Source organism: Furipterus horrens, unplaced genomic scaffold, assembly GCF_987537825.1.
Source record: "Furipterus horrens unplaced genomic scaffold, mFurHor1.1.pri manual_scaffold_11, whole genome shotgun sequence".
Lineage (NCBI taxonomy): Eukaryota > Metazoa > Chordata > Mammalia > Chiroptera > Furipteridae > Furipterus > Furipterus horrens.
This window is the reverse complement of record NW_028327181.1, coordinates 15,462,412-15,479,020: the sequence shown is the minus strand read 5'-3', so window position 1 is coordinate 15,479,020 and position 16,609 is coordinate 15,462,412. Positions and strand designations below refer to the sequence as shown.

At 36.7% G+C, this 16,609-nt stretch overlaps 1 protein-coding gene across 6 annotated transcripts in view; it reads right to left on the bottom strand.

Moving 5' to 3' along the window:
- MTMR3 (myotubularin related protein 3) overlaps positions 1–16,609 on the bottom strand; it is a 118,248-nt gene that overhangs the window by 48,997 nt on the left and 52,642 nt on the right. For all 6 annotated transcript variants that reach the window (XM_090292046.1, XM_090292050.1, XM_090292051.1 and 3 more), the window contains exons 2-3: positions 9,835–9,887; positions 7,782–7,866 (exon numbers count right to left, since the gene is read on the bottom strand). In XM_090292046.1, the coding sequence (XP_090148172.1) occupies positions 7,782–7,784 (3 nt within the window). In that variant the 5' untranslated portion in view covers positions 7,785–7,866; positions 9,835–9,887. The remainder of the gene's footprint in view (positions 1–7,781; positions 7,867–9,834; positions 9,888–16,609) is intronic.

Below are 16,609 nucleotides of genomic sequence, written 5' to 3'. Positions count from 1 at the left end.
ACATTTCTGTATATGCTACTTACCACAATTTCAACAATTCTTCCTCCTCAAAGAGAGAAAAAAATCCTACCTATAAATAACACTTAAGGTTTTACCAAAGAGCAATCTTAATCTTAAAACCATAATATTGTCTACTAGTGCGTTCTCCAAGTGATGCCTGCAGATTCTGAAAGCCTTTCAGGGGCTCTATGAGGTCAAAACCACCTTCACAGTAATACTGACATTATCTGCCTTTTTTCACTGCACTGACATTTGTACTGACCGTGCAAAAAGAACTGGTGGGCAAAACTGCTGGCACCCTAGTATAATCAAGGTACTTGGATAAAGCGGGAGAAAATGATAAATTTTATTAAATCTTGACCCTTAAGTAAAGTCTTTTTTATATTGGAAATACACATGAAATATTTAAGCTGCATACTGAAGTATTATGGTTGTTTCAAGGCAAATCACTTGTGCAACTGCTGCAGCTACAAGATGAATTTCATTTAAGTACCATTAAAAAATTTTTTTTACCTTTTCAGTTAGTGACATACAATATTACATTAGTTTCAGGTGTACAACATAGTGATCAGCCATTTATATAATTTACAAAGGGATCACCTTAAGTCTAGTACCCCTCTGACACCATACATAGTTATTTCAATATTGACTATAATCCCTATGCTGTACTTTACATCCCTGTGTTGTTGTTTTTTAATTGTATGTGAAAGCACTTTGTTTTTTTGTTTGTTTTTTTAAGATTTTATTTATTTTTAGAGAGAGGGTAAGGGAAGGAGTAAGAGAGGGGGAGAAACATCTATCAGTTGCCCCTTGCACATCCCCGACTAGGGAGCTGGCCTGCAACCCAGGCATGCAACCTTTAGGGCACTCAACCCAGAGTCACACGAGCCAGGGCATACATCCCTGTGATTGTTTTTATAACTGGCAATTTTACTGCTTAATCCTTTTAAGTACCATTTTTAGTTGAAAGAATAACTGACATACTATGGTAATTCAGCTTAAAGCATTTGGCAGATTTTTTTCCTCCAAATAACATTATTAGTTACCAATGTTAAAGCTTTTATATGAAAATCAGAATTTTGGAAACCCTGTCATCTGCCACCATGAATTTCACCATTTCCCAATTAAGACTTTTCTGATGAGATCAGTGCTAATACTAACATGTGATTTTTAAAGAAATATGTCTATATTTGGAAGATCTGCATTACTCAATGCATGATGTTACAAAATCATGTATGGATAAAAAGATCCATTTAAACTGCAAGACAGACTACAACCAACATTAAAAGAACTATTACATGCCAAGTTTTGGTGTAATATACAGAAGAATATACACATTATCTGGAAAAACTATTAAAATACACATCCCTTTTCTAACTTATCTACATGAGGCTGGATTTACTTCATATATTTCAAAAAACATGTTGTAAGCAATTGAATGCTGGGATAGATATGAGAATCCAGCTATCATCCATTAATCCAAGCATTAAAGAGATCTGTAAAAATGTAAAATGACACTTTACACTAATTGTTTTTGGATTAGAAAACTGTTACTTTTCATAAAAAATGTTATTTCTGTTAACATTTAATTGGCTTGGGGTTTTTTTGTGAATTTATAGACATTTTAAAGATTTCTCAGCTTCAATTTCTAATACAGTAAATATACACAGATATACCCCACATAAATAAACTCTTTGGGAACCTCTATACCAGCGGTTCTCAACCTGTGGGTTGTGATCCCTTTGGGGGTGGAATGACCCTTTCACAGGGGTGGCCTAAGACCATCGGAAAACACATATATAATTACATTTTGTTTTTGTGATTAATCACTATGCTTTAATTATGTTCAATTTGTAACAATGAAAATACATCCTGCATATCAGATATTTACATTACGATTCATAACAGTAGCAAAATTAGTTATGAAGTAGCAACGAAAACAATTTTATGGCTGGGGTCAACACAACATGAGGAACTGTATTAAAGGGTCACGGCATCAGGAAGGTTGAGAACCACTGCTCTATACCTTAAGATTATAAAAAGAGGTCCTCAGATGAAAGAGTCTGAGTACTGCTGCTATATTACACTCCAATATTAAACACCAATTAAAGCTGTATCATTTGAAGTCGGGCTTTCTCAGAACCATTCTCTTGCTGCTAATCTATGACAGTAGAGCCATACAGAGACTTGAATAATACCCATAAAAACAGCGTCTTTGCTACTAGCTCACTGAACCCATTCTATCCCCTCTAAGGGGCCATTTTATCTTGAGGCACAAGCTTTTCAAAGTCCTTTTTAAAAGTTTGATATTTAAAGTGTAGAAAGAAATCAGTGGCTTCAAATTCTAAAAATAAAATTGTTAACAACTTTATAAATGGTTCATGAAATGCTACAAGAATTCTAAAACGTCATTAAGCATAGACTTTTGTCATTTTTTAAAATGGCTCCATTCCTATAAACATCAAAATAAATAAGAAAAGTTTTATGTCAATCTGTTCCATTTTATCCTCATTAAACAAACAGCAACAACCACCATGAACTTTCCCAGCTGAAAGTTTTTCTGAAAGAAGGGGTTTATTGAGCCATACACTAGCCAGAAAAGGACCAGGTCCTACAGCACCAAGTCTAAACCACCAGCAACAGTGCTAGGTAAAGGTAAGATGCCCACCATCCTGGAGTTGATGAGTGCTTTTATATCATGTTTTGGTAAAGAAAGATGTAAGCTGTTTTGAAAGAACATAAAAAATGGATACAGAGAAGAGGCAGGAAAGATGAAGTGGGGGGCAGCTCTATGGGAGGTACAGTCTGAAAGGAAGAAATATTTACTATTTTTGATTGCAATAGTCCTAAATGTTCATACATATGCAAGATACTGTGGCATCTAGTGGTGGGGCTAACAGAGACCTGGAGGTTGATTCAGAGCTCCAATTTACATTCAGGAATGTGAGCAGTCTTTTGTTAGTTGACCCATAGCTATTAACTGGTTATTCCTGTCTCTCACTCTCCAGCTGCTGTAATTTAATTTAGAACATCTAAGAATCTTTTTCTTATGCTTTTCCAGTCATTTCCTCTGAGGTCAATGATTGAGTGAAGGAATAATAAGGGACAGTCATATTTGAAAGAAACTCATTTTTCTATAAGTGTTAGCTTTCTTTGTAACCAATTCTATTTCCATTTTTTAAAAAATATGTTTTATTGATTTTGCTGTTACAATTGTCCATTTCCCTTCCCTTTGCTCCCCTCTACCCGGTGGCCCCCCTCCCTCCAGTTGTCCCCCCCCCTTTTAGTCCATGTCCATTGGTTGTGCATATAGTTCTTCTCAACCTCTTCCTGTCTACTCCACTCCCTCCTACTATGCTTCTTAATTCCTGTACCATCTCCCTTCCTCTCCCCCTTCCCCCTTCCTGCTGACCTCCCCCCAATATGTTCCCCATACCTATAGTTCTTTTTCCACTCTCATTGCCTATTTAGTTTGCCTTTGTTTCAGTTCCCTAGCTTCTATTGTTGGTTCTCGTGATGCAGTTTTCATTTTAATGTTCATAGTTTTGATCCTCCTTCTTCTAAACCAGTCCCTTTAACATCTCATATAACAGTGGTTTGGATCTGATGATCCTTCAGTTTCACTTTGTCCTGGAAGCACTTTCTCTGCCCTTCTATTCTGAATGACAGTTTCGCTGGATAGAGTATTCGTGGCTATAGGTTTTTGCTTTTCATTACTTTGAATATTTCTTGCCAGTCCCTTCTTGTCTGTAGGGTCTCCCTTGAGAAATCAGCTGATAGTCTAATTGGGACCCCTTTGTACATGATTCTTTTCTTCTCTCTTGCTGCTTTTAAGATTCTCTCTTTATCTTTAATTTTTGACAGTTTGATTATAATGTGTCTTGGAGTGGTTCTCCCTGGGTCCAGTTTTTTTGGAACTCTTTGTGCTTGCTGGACCTGTAAGTCTATTTCCTTCCCCAAGATAGGGAAGTTCTGCTTCATTATATTTTTCACATAATTTTTTAATTTCTAGTTCTTCTTCTCCTCCCTCTGGCAATCCTATAATCCGAATGTTCAGTCTCTTATAGCTGTCCCAGAGTTTTCTGAACCTCTCCTCACTTTCCTTACTTTTTGTTTCCTCTTTCTGCACTGGTTGACTGTTTGTTCCTTCCCTGTGTTCCAGTTTGTTGATTTGATCTCTGGATTTTATTTCCTTACCACTTGTCTCATATGTGTTTTCGTTTGTTTCAGTATGAGTGACTTTCATTCCTTCCCTGTCTTGTTCCAAATCTTTTGTTAATTCTGTAAGCCACCTTATAACTATAGCTCTGAACTGAGCCTCTGAAAGGTTTCCTATTTGTTCATCTGTCAGGTTCCTCATCTGCTGCCTGGTGAGCTGCGTCACCAGGATTTCAATCCTTGTCTGCTTCATTTTGACAGATCTGTGTTTTGCTTTGCTTCCTGGGCAGGCTGTAGGGGGTGGAGCCCCGTGTACTAGTCACTACCCGGCGACCAGCAGCGATCTGCACCTTTTTCTCTGCGCTGTGGCGCTTTGTGTGGGGGTGGGGGTGCAAGATGGATTCCTGCCATTATTCTCCGCTGGGAGACCGGGATCCGTCCCCCTCGCCCTCTGGGCCTCTCCGTCCGAGGCAATGAAGGGGGCTGCCTTTCCCAGCGTTGGGGTCGCGAGCTGCCGGGACTCGACAGCAGCCGCGATTGCTCCCCCTGCCGCTATCCCCGCTGCTACCACAAACAGTGCCGCCCAACCTTTGGGTTCCAGTTCCGATTTCGCCCCTCCTACCCGTCTGGACGAGCACCGCTGGTTTATAACTTCATACATTGGGCTTCCATGTAGTTTTATTTTCTGGAATTTCTGGTTATCTTTTGTTTTGAGGTAGTTGTATTCCTTTCTAGTTGTAGAGTGAGACCAAGCATGTCTGTCTAAGCCTCCATCTTGGCCGGAAGTCCTCTATTTCCATTCTTAAGAGGTAGCTCTTGACTTAAAAGAACACTGAGTATTTACACTTAGAACTGAAGAGAAAAGATCTGAGGAATCTTAAACTTAGAAAGCTTTTTCTCATAAACCAATAGGAGATAGGTAAAAAATGCTAGAAAATATGGGGAAGAACTTTTTAAACATTATGACATAAAAGTATATCATAAACATGCTTTCCTCAGCATCACATTAGTTTTTAACTCAGATAAATGCATGTCCTAAACTTTTATTCTCTTCAATATCATTTACAGAGGTACCCATTATTTCTTTAAGTGACTCCTTGACCTATTTTACTGACCTTTAAATATTACAGGATTGAAATTATGTAACAGGCTTAGAAAAAAAAATAGAAGCTAAAATACCGTTTCATTCTTGTTGGCACACTCACTTGAGTGCTAATCCAGGCCAATGTATATAATCAAAACAGCTTTTGAAAACTGAAAATGCAATGAATGATTCTCAACCTAAGAGAACTGAAAATTAGCCCAGCAATGCAAAAATGCATTTAATCCCCAAGGATTTAATTAACATTAGGACAAACTACTCATTAACTTTCTAGAAGAATGGTGATTCAAAAAATCACTTGGCTAACTTAAGTTGAATTAACTAATATTTTTCACAGTTTTTGAATTTCATAAGTAAAAAAGGAGGCCAAACTTGAGATAAATAAGGAGTTGAAAGGAGACAAAGGGAAGCAAGAAACAAACTAGCAAGTGCTGGCATGATAAGAGGCTTGGAAACAAAATTCCTCTAGACTATATATAAGCAGTATTTTATTAGTACTAGAGAGAATGTATTCTATATGGTCGATTTCCTGGTACTGCTGAGGAACACCAGGCATTGTGGAATCTGGCATTTTTAGTCTCCACCAGCTCCATAAGGTCAGAGGGGTTACCTATAAAATCTTGAAAAGAGATCAGAGACCATTGTTTCAGGGTAGTTTCCTCCTACTGGCTAAAATATGCAGGTAAGAGAGGTAAACCCACACCTCAGAGAGGAAGTCAACATTATAGAGACAAATATTTTAAAAACATGGGGAGCAGAGACTGCTGGTGAATGAAAATGCTATTAACTAAACTCAAATATAGGATTCCAAAATACAAAACAAAACAAAATTGTATCTACTCCTAAGAGTGAAATGAAATATGTGTATGAACACTTAGTAAAATGCAAAAGTGAAAGGATCAGTTTCATTGTCAATTCCAATTACAATTCTTAACTGGTATTGAAGAACATCAAAAATAGAATTTACCTTGATATAAAGCTTGAGATTTGTTTCAAAATAATCCAAATAGGTGTGGGTGAGGGAGTAAGAAGAAATAAGAGTGGCTATGGATTACTACAGCTGACTGATGCATATATGAGTTCATTATACTATTCTCTGTTAGTATAGCTTGAGATTTTTCATAACAAGACATGAAAACAAATTTTCCTAATGCTTAACCTCCCAAAAAAGACAAACTTCAATCTCTCATACAAGAATCTTTAAGAGTATAAGAGAGGCCCTGGCTGCTTTGGTTCAGTGGATTGAGCGTCGGCCTGTGAGCCAAGTGTCGCTGGTTCGATTCCCAGTCATGGCACATGACTAGGTTGCACATCAGGTCCCCAGTTGGGGGCACGAGTGAGAAGCAACCACACAGCGACGTTTCTCTCCCTCTCTTTCTCCTTTCCCCTCTCTCTAAAAATAAACAAACAAATTATTTTTTTTAACAGAGTATAAGAGAGAATGTTACTCAAATTACAAGATATCCATTTTTTAAAAGGGGGAGAAAAAAAGACAACTCAGTCCTTCTTTATTCTCTGTACATTAAAAGTACATCAGTGTTTGGGTCTAAGATACATAGTTATCATGCCCATAAACTAAGAAAAAACTGGCCAGCTTGAGATGAGAGCAGTTACCTTTCCCCTCCTTTTAATATGACATTTCTGCACAACTAGTTTTTCTGTTTCAGTTTGTTTTTAATTTTGCAAAGCATTTTCCACTCATGTCCCTAATGAAGCTTGAAATTAACATGGCCTTTTCAATTCCTTCTTTGTGCACCAGCATTAAACAGTTTGCATCCAGGAAATATCACAAGGTAGAAGCAGGACAATATTCCAGAGGACCATTCTTTTTTAAGCCTTAAAGCACTATTTACATATTCTCTGGATTGATAGAAATGTGGTTGACTCATTGCTCCATCTTCTCTGCCTGGACTGGGCCTGGGTCTTAAATGGCCCACAAGTTACTGAAATGTCCATTAAATGCTCTTTGAGTCAAAGATGTGGGGAGGAGTGTGCAGAGCTTCTTCACCTTCTTTGGGATAAAAATACTGCCTTAAACAGAATGGGGAAAATAGAGAACTGCTTCCACCCAGATAGGTAAATTTGTAAAGAATAGTGTATGACCGTATCATAATTCTACACACACACACACTCTTTCTCTCTCTCTCTCTCTCTCTCTCTCTCACTCACACACACACACACACACACACACACACACACACACACACACGTACACGTTTTCATCTTGCTTCTTGGGGAAAAAAGAAAAAGAAACCTACAGTCCAAGAATCATGGGTTTTAGGCTTGACTCCATCTACTACCTGACTGAAGAGAGATAATATCTAACTCACAGAATTAAAAGTTAGAATATTCTATAATTATTACTATTAAGTAAACAATAAAAGGAGACAAGAAGAGTTCTGGGAAAGGAAAAGTGAAATGATTACAACAAAAATGGGTAACTCTGGGTGTATTAATGCTCACTTAGTTGTCAAGGTAAGAGTTCAATTCCAATTTTGTCATTTGCTTGTTATTTACTTACCATGACAGGAGGCCCAGATTGGGAGGATAAATCCCCTTCCCTTCTTCAGTGTTTGACAAAGCTTTTCTTTCCTTTATGCCTGGATCTTTAAAAAGAGGGAGAAGGGACAAAATTGGCAATTTCCCCCTATTTGGTTATATCCTAATTAAAGGAACTGCATATACACAGAACCAAAGACCTGAACAGAGTCAGCCAAGAAAAAGTTGAATATTACCCAGCCAATTCTCACTAGTCAAAGGTAAACTCCATATGGCTTTGTGAAAATCTTCCTGGGCCTAACCTATTTGGACTAAAAAGTAGCAAGGGCTCACATTCCCAGTGTTGCTAGTAATATGAAAAATGTTATACACCATGGATGAAAATAATACAGCAATAATGATTAAAACCAACATGCTAGCATAGAAACAATATTCTTGTAATATTATAGGATATTTTATCTATAAATTCAAAATTGATCTATCTGTGAGAACCAAACTGGCTTAGTAGACAAAATCTGAAAAAATTGTGTTCTTTCCACAGTATTCTAAACTCATCTAAAAATTCACATAAACTGTGTTATTAATACCATTACCAGGTTTTTAAAAACAACAAAAGGGGTTGGGAAGGAATACCCAACTAAAAACTTAAAAGACACGCTAGTAAGAGCACTATCATCTTTAAGAAGTTGCCTTAAAAAATTACTTTCATGCAAAGCCAACATTTCTGGTTTGCTAAACCTCCATGAATACAGGATATTTTAGGGAGTCTGGCATTCAATACTAAAAGTAAACTCTTTCAGATTCATGTGAGGGAATAGAGGACAATAAAGCAGCAGCAGGGCCCAGAACATGTGGAGCTTTGCATAGCTGTGAGCAGAGAGGCATGAGTGACTTACTTTAAAGAATGGCTCTCACTATTGGGTGGTAATAGACAGACTGTTGTGGCGGAAGGTGTCAGAAGCACAGGAGGGGACCACCTTCCATTTCTACACCAAATAAAGACTCTTCAGTGGATCAGTCAGTCAATAATTACCTGAGAACCTAGCATGTGTCAGACAATACAACACTGGGCTAGTTCCTGTACTAAAGAGCTCATATTACAGTACAGAAGACAGAAACAAATAAATAATAATTATAAACTGCTAAATGTGATGAAGGAAACAAACGACACTGAGACAGAGACTGTGGGGTGAGGGCACGGTTATTGGAGTTCTACTTTAGATAAGGTGGTCGGAAAAGGTCTAGTGGCAAGGCAAGGTACCGAAAACAAACAGCATGCATTTTTGAAGGACTAAAAGAAGAAAGCCAGTGTAGCTAAAATGTACTGAGTCAAAAGATTGTCCAACTTAAAGGTGAAGAAATGTATTAAGAGAAAGATCACGTAAATAGTAAGAAGTATAAACTATCTTCCAAGTGTGATGGGGAGCCATTGACAGGTTTTAAACAGCAGAGTGACATGATTTGATTTTGACATCACTCTGGCTACTGTGTAGTAACTGGATTAAAGAACAAAAAGAATAAAGAGAGAAGCAGGAGACAATTACAAGAAGGAGAAAGGTGGCTTGATTTAGAATGCAGTACAGATGGAGTAAAAGTGTAAGGATGTGAGAGGTATTCTGGAATTAATATCCATGCTGAGGAGAGAACTAAAAATTTTTAGAACTTGTTTTCTAGCTAAACATCAGATTAGTACCACTAGGTCTAGTAATGAGGCCTAAGTTTTCATACAGATATATAACAACAATTTAAGAAAATTCAAAACAAGAATCATGTTTCAATTTAAAAGAACTCATGATGTTAAGGACTATCTGGAACAAAAGATTAGGGCTACAACTCATTTAATCTCCACCTAAATACATGTCTCCATGCACAATATAATTAATTTCATTTGAAAAAGGCAATCTTGCTTGAGTCCTAATGAAAAAACATGTTTAAAGATTTAACATTAAAGAGAAAATATAAGAGCTTATCTAAATAATTGTGTACATGGACAAACAGATCCCAAAATATATCTGTAAATTCGTTTTAGCTGCCTCAAAACAGCAGTGAGAGTAGTGGAGGGAAACCAAACTTACCAAATGAAGTTTGTCCAAGGAACTTTTTCTACTAGATGGTTTCACAAGTAAATCTGCAATAGAAAAAACCAGTAGTTTTATACAATGAAAAATACCCTAAGAATCAAGTTAAACCACTTAGATCTGTCCACATGACTTTTCTCTACAAGTTAGAATGCCAGGATAATACATTATTTTTAAAATTGTTACAATGTGGACTAGTTAGTGAACCAAAGATTTTAGAATGTTTAATTGAACAAAATGGGCCCCTCAGACCTCAGCATACCTTTAGAAACTGCAGAATTGTACTGACAGAACTTTCTAGAAACCTACAGATACTCCTATTTAAAGGTTTTCCTCAATCAATAAAGCATCATTCTAATGGCTTCTCAACTAAAACTGTCACTACAGTACAAATGCTTAAAAAAACTATGATTACAAGAGCCCTGGCCAGTGTGGCTCAGCTGATTAGTGTAAAGCAAGACGTCACAGGTGCAAGTCCCGGTCAGTACACATGCCTAGGTTGTGGGTTCCAACCAGGTCAGGGCCCTTAAGAGAGGCAACAAATGGATGTTTCTCTCACACCAATAAGCGTGCCCTCCAATGAAAATTTTAAAAAACAAACTATGATTACAAAAGGCTAGGCTCAGACTTGGTAGTTTACGGTGTTTTAATAAAGGATCTTTTATGTGTAAGCAAAAAAATGGTCAGGGGAGTTGGGATGGGGGTAAGGGAATAGCCTATATACAAAGAATTCTTGTCACAACTAGGCAACAATGTGACCTCTACAGAAATAAAAGACCTTATCGATCTGATTCCTTTTGCAAGGATGTCTCTCACTATTTGCAGACAACTCATCCTTTGGGGCTGATGATTACATAACATAAAGTCACATATGTGAATAAGACTATACAAAATATCTAAATCCTAAAATGAAGGAGTCTGTCAGCAAAGCACATTATTCCCCTAACCTCCAGACTTTTTTTTTTTTTAACTAAGTAAGAACCATAAAAGGGAGACCTAACCATGCAATAATAAAGTGTTCTAACTATTTTACAAGCAGTATTTTTGGCTCCCAGTAACTTTTAATTTAAAAAGTTTAACTCATGCCATATTAACTACACACTGTATTGGAAATGAAATAAAGCTACTCATAATCTGCAACCTCAGATACATAACATATTAAGTTTCAAGACTGGTCTTATTAAATTGTTTAAGAAGGAACAACACAGTACAGCAGAAAAGTTGAGGGATTTGTAAATTTCTAGGACCTTTTCTTACTATAGTATAATTTTTGCTGAGTATTTGAATACTGGAATACATAATTTTTTTCCTTTTGTTTTTCCTTAATATTATATTAAGGTTATTATCAAATTTTAAAAATTATGACTGTAGGTACATTATATTATCCGTGAATTTTACTTTAGAAGAATAAACATTTGTTTAAAAAAAAAAACAGATGCTAGTTTATGACAGCATGGATAGACCTAGAGGGTATTATGCTAAGTGAAATAAGTCAGAGAAAGACAAATACCATATGCTATCCCTTACAAATAGAATCTAAAGAACAAAATAAATGAACAAACAGAATAGAGACAGACTGATAAATACAGAGAACAGATGATTGACAGAGGTAAGAGGGTCTGGGGACTGGGTAGAAAAGGTGAAGGGATTAAGAAGTACAAATTGGTAGTTACAGAAGTCACAGAAATGTAAATTATAGCATAGGGAATAAGGCCAATAATATTGTAATAACTATTGTATGGGACCAGGTGGGTATTTGAAATATCGAATAGACCACTCTGTAAAGTACATGACTGTCTAACCACTATACTGTACATCTGAAACTAATACAGAGTAATATTAAATGTAAACTGTAACTGAAAAAAAAAAGCAACAAATGCTGGGTCTCTTTGTCCTTAACTGTTAAACACACACACACGCACATGCACACACACAAGTACATGTGAAGGCACATTCCACTTAATATTATACTTGTCTCTCTTCTCTGACGGTGATATATTCTAAGACCCCCAGTGGGTGCCTGAAACCATGGACAGTGCCAAACCCTATATACACTGTTTTTTCCAATATATATACATCTTTTCATTTAAAGGAAGCACTCTACAGCTTCTCTTTGGCATATCCAAATTGCCAGCATCACTATCCTTGTTCTTTGGATCCATTATTAAGTAAAATAAGGGTTATTCAAACACAAGGACTGTAATACCTCAACACTTATCCTGATAACCAAGATGGCTGCTACATGACAAAGGGACAGACAGCATATACAGGGTGGCTATGCTGCACAAAGGAATGATGTGCATCCCAGGCAGGACAGAGAAGGATGACTTGGTATTTCATCATGCTACTCAGATCAGTGTGCAACTTAAAACTGATGAATTGTTTATTTCTGGAATTTTCCATTTAATATTTTTAGACTGAGGTTGGCCCCAGGTAATTCAGACCATGGATAACTGAAACCACAGAAAGCAAAATTGCGGGTAGAGGTGGACTACTGTACATACAAAACACGATGTGACATAGCTCACTGTAAGTAAAGAAGTTACTTTAAGTTTAACCATCCAATGACATGCATGAGCACAGAATTCAGAGGAGGGACAGCCCAGGGAGGCTTCAGAGAGAATGGAGAATTTCAAGTGGATCTTACAAATTGGGTGGAATTTAAGTAAAGAGAAAGGGACAGGAGTAATTCAAGAGAGGATAGCTTTTAAGACCACAGTGGTATCCAATCTTATCTATTTAATATTGATTTTTACTCTTTAGAGTTTTCTTATAATAGATAAAATCCTATCCATAGTATAATATGTGACTGTAAAAGTTTTCTCTCATTTCAGATAACTTCTAATATTTTTTTACTTCCCCTTGGAGATGAAACTTAAGGATGACCATAATTAACCCCTGTCCCACCATACTGCCCTGGCTATCTCTGTTCGTTAAGGCTTACTGTGTTTGAGAGCATTAGACAGGAGAACCTAACACAAAGTCCCTTTATGGAAGACAATGAGGTAATGACTAAGAGGAAATGGCATGGAAGCCCTGAGAAAGCCAAGAAGGAATGGACACCTATGAGACAGCTTATGTGATCACCTTATACCACCTACCATATCAACTACAACAAGGGCAAAGAAGCACACCAATTTGGATCATTTCTATAATTAAAAAATCCAAACTAAAAGTGGTGTGTGGCGGGGAGGGGAGTTAAGCTGTACTCTTTTTGACTAGGGTACATTTTCACTTCAAAAGGACAAAGAAATTTTTTTTGCATAGTCTTGTCTCACTTTCAAGTGCAGGATAATTAAGAGTTCCAAAACATTCTGAAGGCAACACTGAATAATTTTAAAGAATATTTTTTTATTTTCGATGTAAAAGAAATGGCTTTTCTTACCCATGCACTACATATTAAGAAACATTCATAACAAGCTTGAGTGTGGAGGTAATACAAAGTAATTCAGAGGTGTTAAGTTTTAAGAAGTAGCTTCACAACTGTCACTGCTCTGGGCGAGTGTCTCAGCTTTAGAGTTTCCTCATTTATGTCTAATAACTTCAGATATCTGGTGGATGATATCTCCTTTCCGAACTTGGATTCTGTGTTATGTTGGGTAGAATTATTCCACAGTAGGAAAATGATTTAATCACTAATGGTAACCAAAACCCAAGCATTTGTCAGCTGAATAAAACTGTGGCTTGGTCTTACTCCCTGAATAGGATCCCAAACCTCAATTTTTCTAAAACCTTTGCTGTTGAAGTGAACTATAGGTAAAAACAGAAACAAGGAATGAGTTCTAAAAGCACAGATGCATTCACCTCTCATAACTTCACTGTGGTAGAGATTCAGTTATTTGACAAATATTTTGGGGTGATCAGCACAATTCTAGGCACTGGGGATACAGTAGTAAACAAAACAAAGTTCCTACACTTATGGAGCTGCAATCCTAGTGTCAACTGGAATATTTCACAGGCTGAATGCACTCAAGTGTGACTTTTCCCCCCTGCTTGTTAGAACCATGCTTTGAAAAATATAAAAAAGAACACTAAATATGAAATTGAGGCAGCATCCTGACTCTGAGATCCCCACACAAGATGTTTTTTTTTTTTTTTAATCTGTTTCTCTTTTCTACCTCTTCTGGAAACACTAAGTAAAGTCAAAGTTTTCAGGTATCCTAACACAAATTCACAATCAATGTACTGGCATTCCTCTGCCAGCTGCAGGACACAGATAAACAGCTAAAATATTATCATTTCCTAAGCTATAAACACAACCTTCTCCTTGAAAAATAAAATACAGTATGTCGTCAGAAATCATCAGCTGAACTCCATGTTACAATCATTTTTCTATATCAAAAAGTCTTTTACTGGTTAAAAAGTCTCTTGAACCACCAACACTATGATAATGTTCACTCTAACAAGTAAAATCTCCATTTCAATAGATAATGACCAAAGATCTTGGTAGTTCTGTGACTGCAGACTGACTACAGTAGTGGCACAGTGTGATTCATTAGGGCGGGAGGGGGGCACGGGGTGCAGAGATAGGTGTTTTGTGTTTTGTTTTGTTTTTTTCATGTGGGAGAAGTTCTGAGTATATCCCTCCAAAGGAGGTTCTGCAAGAGAATGTCAAACAGTCAGTGACTGATCAAGACTTAAGATCATTTGTCTTCATTTAACTGGCTGAAATACTGACCCCAAAATCTGAGAAATCAAAAGCAAAGTACTGTAACTGTGCTCTCGCATTTTAAGATTTGATTGCAACTTCAGGAGCACCTTATTGCTTTTACATCTCAAGTAAGCAAAAGCAAGCCTTAACCATGTTCTCAGAAAAGATTAACTGTGATCAAAGTAACTTCAGCAAATCTGATGTGTACCTTTTAAAATCACTTATTTTACAAGGATTCTCCTTTTAACTTAATCCTTATGCATAAATAAATCACCCATGAAGTCTTGGTGAAGATATTTCTGGTGGTGACTAGAAAGCTTAAAACTAAAGATCACATACAATCTGTTAAAAAGGACAAATATATAAAGAGAGTTCTGGGGGCAGCAAGAGAGAGGCGGAGAGTTGCCTACAAAGAAGTGCCTATAGGACTATCGGCTGATTTCTCAAAAGACACTTTGCAGGCAGGAAAGGGCTGGCAAGCAGTATTCAATGTGATGAAAGGCAACCTGCAACCAGGATTACTCTATCCAGCAAAGCTGTCATTTAGAATGGAAGGGCAGATGAAGTGCTTCCCAGACAAGGTAAAGCTGAAGGAGTGCATCATCACCAAGCCATTATTATATGAAATGTCAAAAGGACGTACTTAATAAAAAGAAGATCAAAACTATGAACACTAAAATGACAATAAACTCACAACTATCAACAACTGAATCTAAAAAACAAGCACAAAATCCAACTAAGCAAATCAGAATAGGAACAGAATCATGGGTATGCAGATCATTTGGAGGATTGTCAGCTGGGAGGGGGAAGAGGGAGAAATGGGGAAATGGTGCAGGGATTAAGACGCATAATTGGTTGGTACAAAATAGACAAGGGGAAGTTAAGAATAGTATAGGAAAGGGTGAAGCCAAAGAACTTGAATGAGCGACCCATGGACATGAACTAAGGGGGGTGGGATTGCTGGAGGGAAGGGGGTACTGGGCAGAGGAGAGCAAAGGGGAAAAAAATTGGAACTACTGTAACAACATAATCAATAAAACATACTTTAAAAAAAAGAATGTAAACATTTCTCTTTGTGTTTTGACTTGCTCTTTATAATCACTTTGATTTCTCTTGAACTGAGTAGAAAAAGAAAACTAATCAATGAAATAGGTAGCGAAAACCAAAAATGTAATTTTCCTTTAAAAAGGCAACTCAAAAATTAGGCAAAATTCAATATACCAATGTCATTTTGAAACCTGCAAATTTATACTATTTATTGTAATATGCTTTGCTTCTGGACCCTGTCCTAAAGGAACAAAAACAGAATCTCCAAATCCCTCCCTTGTTACACCAATCCTCATCCCTTCAAAGCTGCACAAAATATTTCTTTTCTAGAAAGACAACTTAATTTGAAGGTAAGTTTACCATAAATCGTCAAAGTATACTCATGTATAAATAAGCATTAATTTTCCTATTTTGCCTATGTACTTGAGATGTTCAACAGTAATTCTAGAAAAAATATGGGAGTAAACTACAGGCAAAAATAGCTATCAGTATCCCAAACCTAGCTAATCTGCATATGGCTTATTAGTCTGTTATTAACATTACATACTAGGAATCTTAATGGTCCTTTCTCCATCTATAAAAAGACTCTTCAAATTCTGGGTCCCTCCACTTAGTTTTATGCAGAGTAACAGGCATCAAAATGGACAAGGATCAGAAAGCTTATTAAAAATGCAAATTCATCCTTTAAGCATACAACTTAACAATGAAAAAGCAGATTTGAATTTTTAACTGCTGTCATCACAATTAAAAACTGTTCACTCCAGCTAGCCAATAGGTCCATTAAGAAGAGAGAGACAAAATTCAAATAGTAGAGGCTATGTGCAATGAAAAGAATCCACTATCTACCAGCCTTGTTAAAATTTATATACTGGTAAATAGGTAGGGGGCTACTCATATTTTTTTAAAATAAGCCAATAAAAAACAAACAAAAAAATCCTTCAATAACTAAACACTACAATGTAGGCTTTGTTTAAAATGATAAGTTCAAATACCTACTCTTTCAAAGCAGTTCTCCTCAATTATTAAATAGCCAGAAAAACAAAGAAACAGAAATTGTTGTAACACCATCTTCTT